Source organism: Cynoglossus semilaevis, chromosome 3, assembly GCF_000523025.1.
Source record: "Cynoglossus semilaevis isolate Cse_v1.0 chromosome 3, Cse_v1.0, whole genome shotgun sequence".
Lineage (NCBI taxonomy): Eukaryota > Metazoa > Chordata > Actinopteri > Pleuronectiformes > Cynoglossidae > Cynoglossus > Cynoglossus semilaevis.
Genome location: NC_024309.1, coordinates 3,559,852 through 3,570,348, shown reverse-complemented (window position 1 = coordinate 3,570,348; position 10,497 = coordinate 3,559,852). Strand labels below are relative to the sequence as shown.

At 40.3% G+C, this 10,497-nt stretch overlaps 1 protein-coding gene across 7 annotated transcripts in view; it reads left to right on the top strand.

Moving 5' to 3' along the window:
• Positions 1–10,497, top strand: part of phldb2b (pleckstrin homology-like domain, family B, member 2b) — a 32,128-nt gene that overhangs the window by 7,343 nt on the left and 14,288 nt on the right. For 6 of the 7 annotated variants that reach the window (XM_025054516.1, XM_008307532.3, XM_008307534.3 and 3 more), the window contains exons 5-7: positions 5,903–6,022; positions 7,773–7,957; positions 8,109–9,323. In XM_025054516.1, the coding sequence (XP_024910284.1) occupies positions 5,903–6,022; positions 7,773–7,957; positions 8,109–9,323 (1,520 nt within the window). Of the gene's footprint in view, positions 1–1,697; positions 2,198–5,902; positions 6,023–7,772; positions 7,958–8,108; positions 9,324–10,497 lie in introns of those variants that run through there. The other variant, XM_008307535.3, reaches the window with a different exon arrangement.

Below are 10,497 nucleotides of genomic sequence, written 5' to 3'. Positions count from 1 at the left end.
CACATTCCTCTACATAAGTGTATACATGAGTCATGAAGGAACAGTTAACTTTACTGAGATAACACAAAAACCAGTTCTTGTTTTTTTATGCAGAATAGAAACAAGAAACATTTTGTATTGTAGCATTTTTTAGTATTTTTTACTGTGTGTGAGTCTGGATGCGTGTATTTGTGCTTGCCAAACTGTGTTTTTGCAAGTATGTATAGGCGTGTGTCATGATTTATGTATTTAATTTTGCTGTGATGTGTAGCGAGCTGCTACCCTGAGTCAGAGCCTTCCGAAAGTGCAGATCATACACTATTCCTAAAACACTGTTCTAAGTAATACCAGAACACTGGCACCATGCCAATCTATCTGACTATCACTTCACACCTACCAGTCATTGTGTCTTAAACATCTGTCAACCTTGCAGATAGTTTCACCATCTGCGTTTGACTTTGGAAGAACATGCCACAGTAGAGTGACCTTGTATCTGATCTTGTGTACCCCCTTTCTCTTTGTCGTTGTCCTCTGTGTGGCTACGCCATTTGGAGTTAAACATTGATATGTCTATTTATCCTCCCACTCTGTCTCTATGATTCAAATATTTACATCACCCAGGCCTGTCTACACTCACAAGGTCAGAGCATTGTTAGGTAAGAGGGAAAAGGGATAGGGCTGATAAAGTGATAAAAAGAGCTTAAAGTACATTCAAACATGTGGTTTGGGTGGTGGATTAGAAAATGTGGCGAAAAAGAGAGAATCACTGCAGGGTGGTCTGGAGATGATCAAGTTTAGGAACTGATCTTTTTCATCTTCTGAAGTTGACCTAGATTCGTATCAGTTTCACTCTTAACTTACTGGAACAAATTACAGTCACAGAGCAGTCACACACCATGTTCACTTGTTGGATATGCACGGGAACAAAAAGACACTTGGCCAGTTATTGCATTGACAAACAGGCACTACTGCCTCGTTAAATCTTCTCTCTAATGTGGTTTGGAAAAGCTATTAGCAGCCTTCCATCTGTTTTTGATCAGTTCCTGCGTACTGACTTACAGGTTACGTGTCAGCAAACTTCAGGTAGCCTATAAAACTCCCTGCTCTCCTTGCTAATATAATAGCCTTTCTCACAGTGTGCACACTGGGTTCTTGTATGTTGTGTCTCAAATGGTTAAGGAGCACTAATCAAGTGAATAAAACCAGAATATAGACCAGACCCCTGACTAGGCTCGGGGCCATAGGTCTCTCCGCAGGTTTAAGACTTATTTACCGCTTGGTGTTACCTTTCTTTAACTATTCACTCCTAGTCTTTTTCCAGTCAATGCATCTAAAATACCCAACATGTCCATCAATCGTCTGTTTTATTTTTGTTTGTATTCTTAAGGATTATTAATGATACACTGTTTAAGGTTTAGGTACAATTAATATGCATTTTAGGTTATAAAATGCTTCTGAGGATCTATTTAAAGTAAGATTTATTTGTTGATTTTTACCACGCAATAAAGTCTTGTTTGTTGTTGTACAATTTATCTTATCTTTGTTTTTTTCTTTCATTTTTTACAATATACCTTTAAGTCAAAGTAATGCTTTGGAAATTACTTATGACGCACATTGAGTAAAATCTGACTGTGTAACAGCTTACAAATTAACTTGATTTGATTAACACCAGACCGAAGTATTTGAGTTAAAAAAAATAATTTTAGGTAAGAAGACAAAGAAAATGCTGTTGAGCGTCTAAAAACGACCTCACGAGCTCATGATTTTAACACAGTCAGGATTAGGGGTGATCATGAACAAAAGCGTCAGTTTGCATTTGCTCTTTAATTAATATCAGCTGTGTATTAAACTATTTTGTATTTTTGGAGAAACTTCACTAAATATAACCAGGTATCACTGATTACCGAAGTTCAAGTTGTTTACTGTCTGAATTCTCGAACTTGCAACTCCCCCTATTTCTTCCCTGGAAGTTGGTACGGTCCAGGACTACGGCTTGTGTATGGTAATCAGTGAACTTTCTTCTCTGCTCAGTCGGACTATTTGGCTGGTGTTTCATTGGTGAAGGGAAGGCAAACAGCAGCTCACAGACCAACGGTAGCCAGTGTAGATATACAGTATACTTGTTTTGTTTTGTCTTGAATCAGGAAGTTATTTTAATTTATCAAGAATTAATTTGTTTTTACTTATTCGCAAGTGCGTACTGAATGGGAATCAAAAGGTGCGTACTATTTCTTTTATATCTCGTGCTGCGTTACATTTATTCAAATGGTAGTTTAACTATTTGTCTTCTTTGTTATTGTTATTTGTGCTTCCTCAAACTGATAACCTAGATATTTTGTAAACGTTGTAACCGGTTATGTTCATAAACAACGCTGGCTTGCATTGTCAGATATGTTACAGAGCATGTGATGCAGCTTGTTTACTCTGATAAGATGGGTGTTTATCTTTTGTTTATTTAAAAAAACGCACAGGTAGCATTGCAATACCATTGATAAAGGGAAGAAATAGCATAATACACCAGGCATGTACATAAAACCACAGCAGTGTTTGTTCCACGGAATGCATTCAGAAATGCATTCATTACTAGTCTTTTGTCATACTGTTTTGCTTTTTGTTTAATTTTTGCCCTGACATGTTCTCTGAACAGGTTACGTCACTAACTTGATCCACTCTTTAACATCATTTCTTTAATGCATTTGCTTAAAGGATTCTTTCGTCCCATCTCTAAATAAGCAGTGTACGCTGTTTTCTCTCAACCAGAACAAATTGATTTAGTACAGCGGTTGATATAATTGACTTTACCTTTAAAATGATCCACCTGGGTTCACAGGAAACAGAAAGACAGTGCTGTGACCTACAACTGGCACTTTGATCTCTGAAGGTCAGGATGCATGAAGCCGAACTAACTCCAAAATTTTCCCAGAACTGCACCTTGAGCAAAATAATTTTAGCAAAAGCAGCGCAACATGTTAGGCTTTACATTTAACTCGGGCCTCACACATTTCCTAAAATGGCAATTAAATATCTGCAGAGAGTTGCATACACTGCATTTAGTCTGACTTGGTTAAAGTAAGTGCTCTGTTTTGCCCTTTAAATGGAGTCTGTAAGCTTAGCTTCACATGGCACGTCTTCCAGGAGTTGAGTTGTAAATCTGTGCAGCTCCTTAATTCAATCCAACCCACAAAGTGGTGAAAGATGTTTTTTTATACTTGAAGCCAAGCTCTGCTTGGAAACATTCCATCACACCCTCACTCTTTGTTGTCATGCACCTTTTCATTGAAAATGAGCTAGGTGTACCTGCTGTGGGTGTCATAAATTACCTCCAGAATCACAGACCAGTGTAGGCGCCTGTGACAGAGGAAGAGGTACACAGAGAATTAGCCCCAGGGTCAAAAGACACAGTTTGTGGTCACGATACCTGACACCTGAAAAGAAATCTGCATCATTGTTCAGGGTTTATTGTGTTCTTATGCTTCTTTCTTCTGTCTGCCTCAGGTTTTAATTACTTTTATCATTTTGAAAATGAATCTAGACTAATTTTCATTTATTTTTCAATCCGATAAATAAAACTTGTTGATTGTTTCTTGTCTGTCAACAAGACTGAGAAGTAACTACAGGCCTGAAGAGCCTGCTGTAGCTAGAGCTGACAGAGCAGAACTAAGCTTGTGAGGTGGTGTATTGTGTATATGAGTGTGTGTTTGTGTGTGTATTGTGAAATTGTGAAGTGACTCGACTCCCCTGAGAACGATCAGACTGTTTTTATGGTGATAATGCTGAACCCACATCCCCCTGAGATGGTTCATTTGTGGTTTTGAGGGCAAGTCACACCCCCACTTGGACCTCTGAGTGTGTGTTTGTGTGTGCATCAAGTTTTTGCCTCTTTAGGTTCAGCTTTAGTTTGGAACCTTGCAGATTTTTCCCAAATAATGGTATCTCTTAGATGACAATTCATCATAAATGATGTACATATAAAACATTGACTGGACTAAAACTTTTCATAGTATTCATGATTGACACAAATCTAATCGACACATACTGGAAATTTTATATATTTTAACCAAACACAAAAGAAGTTCCTAGTTTTCTCTGCCATAACATTGTGGTAAGAGAGTGTAGTTGGTTCAGACCTACAGGGGACAGAAATGAACTCTAGACATGATAGGACTCTTACATCTGTGTCCTCAAAGACTTTGAGGTCTGACTTTGTAGATCACACAGTTTTAATTATCCTGTAAATGTACTGTATCTCAAAGCTAATTTCAAGTTCTATGTTGTAATTGCAGAGGGTCTGTGTCTGTGTATTTTTTTAGGGGTAGACGTGCTTCCACACAGGTTGTAAACTCAATTTACTGTCAGACAAGCAAACACGTGAGTGAGATTAATTAAAATTGTCTTTGCTTGGCAAAGACATGGTTACGTAGGAGAGCACATGTAAATTAAATGAGTTTGCAGACAGTTTAGATGCAGTTTTGTGACACGGTTCAGAAATTCACCTTTGTACTTGTATCACAAATGATTGGATTAGGATAAGATGAATAGAACTTTTATAGAAAATTGAATTGATATCTCAATATTAGATTTTTCTATTTAATCGAATACTTAGTTAACTAATTAGTAGTTTAATACGTTTTTGCCATTAACAAATGAGGGTGACAAATTTTATAGGTTGCACATGGTAAAGCCATTGACGATAGGAAATTAGATTTTTACAAGAGCTCCCTAAGTGTGTGATGTGTGCACAAATACCTGCTCCCAGATGCCAGGGATTTTCTACAGAATACTGAGAGTTATTGCAGGTCATTAGACAGACACTGTTACAAGTTTTATTTCTACTCACATGAAGATGAAAGCACATTACTCATGTCGGGCAAGAAGAGACATATTATTATTAGAACTTGCTCACATTAGTGTGTGTGTGTGTGTGCGCGCGCGCGCATGTGTATGTTTTTTCTTTACAGTTCTTTTCACACTTTGTCATGATGCCACTTCCTCAAGGATTTGCTGGAACCTGCTCTATAGTGTTTATACAAGTATATTTGAAGAGGTTTGCAGTTCTTCTTTGCAGACTAAACATTTAATTTGTGTGTGTGTGTGTGGTGTTAGCTCTACCTCACCCCTACGCTCGGGGTTCCCCCCATGCTGTGGCAGCTTTGAAGGCTTAAAAAACAAAAATGTTTTCAAGAAACTCTGAGGCAATGTCGAGATGGGAATAACCTCACAAGTTAAACTTAAATCCTAAATCATTTGGCTAACACTGATTTTCAGTGTTGTAGCTAAAGAGATGTACATTGAATGGAGTGTGGGAAAGTGGAGATGAGAATAATAGAAGGGAAAACAAAAAGAAGAACAGACTTGTTATTTTTCCATTTAGAGTTTTTTCCATTCACCCTTTCCCCCAAAGCCGTCTCTTGCTTCAGTGGTTGTGTCTAACTTCACTTTCTCTGATGTAACTGTAATGAGGGCTATTAAGAAACTCCCTTTTTGCCTTCGCAATGCTAACACTGCTGGAGTTAGAGTTAGTTATAAAGTGTATCTGTATAAAGGGAGACTGAAAGAATGAATAGCACAAAGTTTAGTTATACGGACACCTCAGTCAAGTCTTTTAGTTATACTTAGGCCGACTCTACCTTTATTTCTCTTTTTTCTGTACTTTGAAACCTAACGTTTGTGTGCACAGCCATCCCTTGCTTTTTCCAGCCGAAGTATTTGGACAGCTGTGGCTGGCTGTGTGTATTACAGAGGTTGTGACCCTGACATTTTGTTTAATACCTGGCCCTCTCCGTCTAATTGATGGCCAGAGTAAATACTGTGGTTTGGAGTCGCAGCCTATGTGTGAACACGTATAAGTCTACAGGAATATTTTTTTCCCTATTGTAAAAAAAAGTCTATTTTCATCCTGATGTTCTCTGTGTATTTTCTCCAGGTTATTCCCTGTGTTTGGGTAAATCCTACTTTTTCCGGTTCAACCACCCTGAGGAGGCGAGCAGAATGAAGAGCATGCTTCCACAGAAGAGCCCTGTGTCTGCGCTAGCATACAACACAGGTATAAATACGCAATGCATATAAAACAGCTGTTGAACCCATTCCCAGACCCCTGTACTGTTGTTAATCTGTGTTCCAACTTCTGCTGTTATTCTGTCACATCATCATCTTTTTATTTATTCTGGTATTATTTTACCTTCTCAGTTTTCAGCCTTAATAAACTGCTATTCACCTCCACACAAAACCTAGTCATTCATCATTTTCCCCTGTTGTAACATCAAACCCTAGAGAAATATAGCAGGTAGCCGACACAACCCAGACTGTTGTGCAACTATGTGTGAGAGACAAAACATTTTGGGTGGAGACCGATGTGTCTTTTAGAACTTGCATTTTCTACTAAAACACCTTCTTCTTGTTCAGCATATGTTAAAACTTCGATTCAGAACTTTTGGGTGATTTCTTAGAATTCATATATACTGGTTACATTCTGTTACCATGGTGATTCAGCTGGACACTGTTGTCTCGTCCGTGATAGATTGCACTGCAAGCTGTAAAGTGTGTGTATGTGCTATACACTGATTTATCTCTGCTCTTTACACTCCTGCACATTAGGAATGCACCATAGTCTAACCACAGTTTCCAATGTTTACATAAGAGCGATGGTCATCACACATATACACATATGCTTTGTAGTGCAAGGGAATCAGTTGCCAAAAAAACGTCTTTATTCCAGCTTCTTTGCTGCCAGTACTTTTACTTTTACATCTGCACGTAAAAATGAAAACTCACACAAAGGGTTTGTGGAACAGTGGAGGGCTGATGAACACCAGACCTCTGTTTTCAATCTTCCCATGTATGGACACAAATACTCTGTGTCTGTTCGTGCGATCTCATGACGACTTTCATTTTCTGCCCCATTTCTCTCAACAAGATTCAAACTCAGTGGTGACGTGCTCTTTTACACACTCTAATTTCCCCCCTACTCATTTCTGGAAAGGATTTACGGTTTAGTATTCATACTACAACTAGAGCATGCATGTACGATTTCAGCATATATGTTTTTTTCTTTGGGCTTCTTTAAGATGTAGGCACAGCTTTTGTGTGTGGGAGTGTGTGGCAGTTAAACACTGGGTGGTCTAAGCTTGAACAAAAAAACACACAGACAGAGGTTTCTCCCACATGACCACTCCTTAATATTTTACCTGGCATTTTTGATGAGACTGCAGTATTTTGGAATTACAAGTTGAGCTACAAGTATGTCAAGGAAACCTAAAAATTTAGCAGGTCAGGTCATTGCTAAATTAATAAGAGAGGAGAGTAAATCACCGGTGGTTTTCAAAGAGACCCTCTTACAACTTACAACACCCACTCTAAAATAAAAGGGTCTACAAAGGCCTGGCTTCCCTCAGGGGTATTCAGGGATATGTGGTGGTTCTTTTCATTTCCCTAAAATCCTGTAGTAAAGAGTTAGACCTAAGTTATAGTTAAGCTGTTTGTTTTGGATCAGAACGGTGGTTTCTGTGCATGTTTTGTGTGTGTGTGTGTGTGTAAAAGAGAGTGTGTGATTTCTATTCTGGGGACCTGCTGCAAGTTGGAGATTGTTTGGGTTAGGCTGGCTCTGCCAAGGGCCCTAATTATGAATAGCAGCACATTTAGGTGCAGCTAAAGGCTGTTCTTTCTCATTTTTCCTTATTTATGACAGTACGTTGTTGATTCTGTGTGGCTTATTCTAAAGCCACAGTTTTGTTTTTCATTTTGTATCTACTAAATATTTTAAATTAATAACTATTTTATATTTTCATAATTTCTAGACTACCTAAAGTTCAGTAGTGACTACAGCTATGCAGTGGCGGGTGGTACCAGCAGCACCAGGGGGATGCGGTCTGCATCTGAACTCCGAGACTTGATGGACACCCTGCAGCGTAAGAAGATGGCCCTGGAGAACAGTCTGAGAGCCAACGGGAATACCAACCCCTCTTACTTTAGTGTAACGCAGGTAAGCTATTCTTAAAGGTCTTTGACAAAATTTTATATCTTTCCTTTAAAGTCTTAAAATGCACATGAAGTCAAAAAGAATTAGCCTTACCCTCGAAAATTATTACTAATTATTGCATTTATTTAACTCTTTCTCTTTGTCTTTCACTTAGTCTCCACCGACAACACCTGCCACAAGCCCTGCCACATCTTCATCTGCCTATCAGGAGCAAGCAAGACGATTCTACGGCACAGATCGTCCACCCATGTCTTTGAAATGTGCCCCACCTCTTTCCCCTGGTCGTCGCTCCGACCCTTCTCTTCTGTCCTCCCGCTCCTCTACTGGCCGCAACCAGGAAGGTTATAGCCTAAGTGATTCCCGGCGACTGCAAAACCAGAGCCCCTCTCCTCTGATGTCCACGTGGAATGGCGGAGGCTCTTCATCTTCCGTTTCCTGTATTGAAAGCTCACTAATATCTCATCCCCCCTCATCCTCGTCTCGCACTTCATCAGCAGGAGGTGCGGTCAGCATGCCTTCAAGCCCCCGTCTGGGGCGTCGTAGCATTGGAAACCAAGTACCGTCACCAAGCAGTCGACAGAGAAAGTACTCAGCAGGTTCTCTAAACGGGATTCTGGGAGCGGGTCACAGCCGCTCTCTGCCTCGCCTCTGTCCCTCTGCATCTTCCAATGACAGCAGTAGAGGCTTAACATTGTCCACACTGCCCCCACGCCGCTCTGATATTGGTGTGAGTTACAAGATGAGCAAAGACAACTTCAACAACAACAGCCATGATTCCAACCACAACTCTTACATCTCTACACAGCAGGGCGCAAACAGGAATCAAGCACAGAACACTACTCAGGGAGAAAGTGTTGTGTCCATCTCTCTCTCCTCTACTAAGAACATGTCTTCCACAACCTCTTCCATCTCCACCACAGCAACCCCTCCCGATGTGACCATTCCATCCAAAGCAGGGGGTTCACCTCGTGTGGCAAAAAAACTCAGCCTGACCTCAACATCTTCATTGGGCACCAACAGCCCCACAGCCTCCATCCTTTCAGACACAGAAGGGTTGGCCCACAGTGAATTCTCCCAGACAACAGAACTGGGTTTAGAAAAGGAGAGGCATGGGCCAGATCTTGAAATCAATGTTGCCCATAGTTTTGATCTGGGAGAGAGGAGATCTTCATTCGGCAAGGCAGGCCTGGAACCCCGAATAGGGCTGGGTGAGAGGAGGGCATCATTTGGAAAGGCAGGAGTGACTCCATCAGGAGGGTTCAGGGAAAGAAGGGGGAGCATCAGCTCACTGAGTGGGAAGGAGGAGCTGACTGACTACCACCACCGCCAAAAAGAAGAAAGGCTACGTGAACAAGAAGTGGAAAGACTGGTGAGTTGGAGGGTGCATTTGTTTTCCTCATTTAAAGTTGTTCTTCTCATTTTGACACCAGACATACAGCACTTAACATTACATGCAGAAATAAAAGTACCAGTTTTATTCGCTGAATAACAAAGGACAGTTTCTGGAATTTTTCCTAAGCTGTCCAATCCATTTTGGCAAATTTGCTCTACATATTGTCTATTGATTTCAATTTGTGGCATTTTGCAGTTGAATATGCTTCAGGTTTTACACAAACTGACAACAATGACCTAGTTTCTATTTTTCTTTTGAATCTTTAAAATGTCATCCTTCTGAATAGTTCCTTTTACTGTAAAATGACTTCCAAGCTGTTTTATATGTTCATGTCAGTATTTCCCAGTGGGGAGTTCTTTCTGGTTTGTTCCTCTCACACATTTCTCCAAACATTTACATGGCCAAGAAGCTGTCTTATTTGGCCAAATATAATGAATTGGGCTTGGAGGTGAATCTTCAGTGGAGGTGCTGTTTTTGCAATCCTCTAATGTTCAGCTTCATTTCTATAAAATACTGTGGAACTCTCTGGACCTCTTGATCAATCTTCCAATCCAGTTTTTGCCATTTGGGTACATTTTAAAAATGTCAGAAATAGTCTTTTCTTAAACGTAGTATCTGGGAAGGATACCAGGAGAACATTGGGACCTATGCTTTGTGCTGCCATGTTGGCAAGATGCATGTGAAAAGGAATGCATTCAGGAATGCTTCCCTTTATCATTGACCTCCTTCTTGCACTCTCAAACACATTCTCTCAGGAATCTTAACACACACGCGCGCATACACACACAAGAAGTGTGGTTTACCACTTGCACAGATGCCTTCTGCAGTTGACCGCTCCTAACAGGACTATTCTTATCCTCCTGCTTGGATTTTGTTCTAGTTTGTGTACTTGCAATGTGTGTTTATGTCAGTCATCTGGAAAGCCGCCCAGCGTGGTTCGGTCCACTGAGGACCCGCAGAACACATCAGTCAGCTGTCGGTTAGTGAAACTGGAGAAGATTAGAGAGCAGGGGTTTTGTGCAGCAGGTGGATAAACACACAGCTGGTCAACACACTGTATAATGACAAGTGGCCTTATAATCCCGCTATCCCTCAGTCTACAGTACGTCTCTTACTTTCACACAGAACGAACACACGCAGAACATACTGC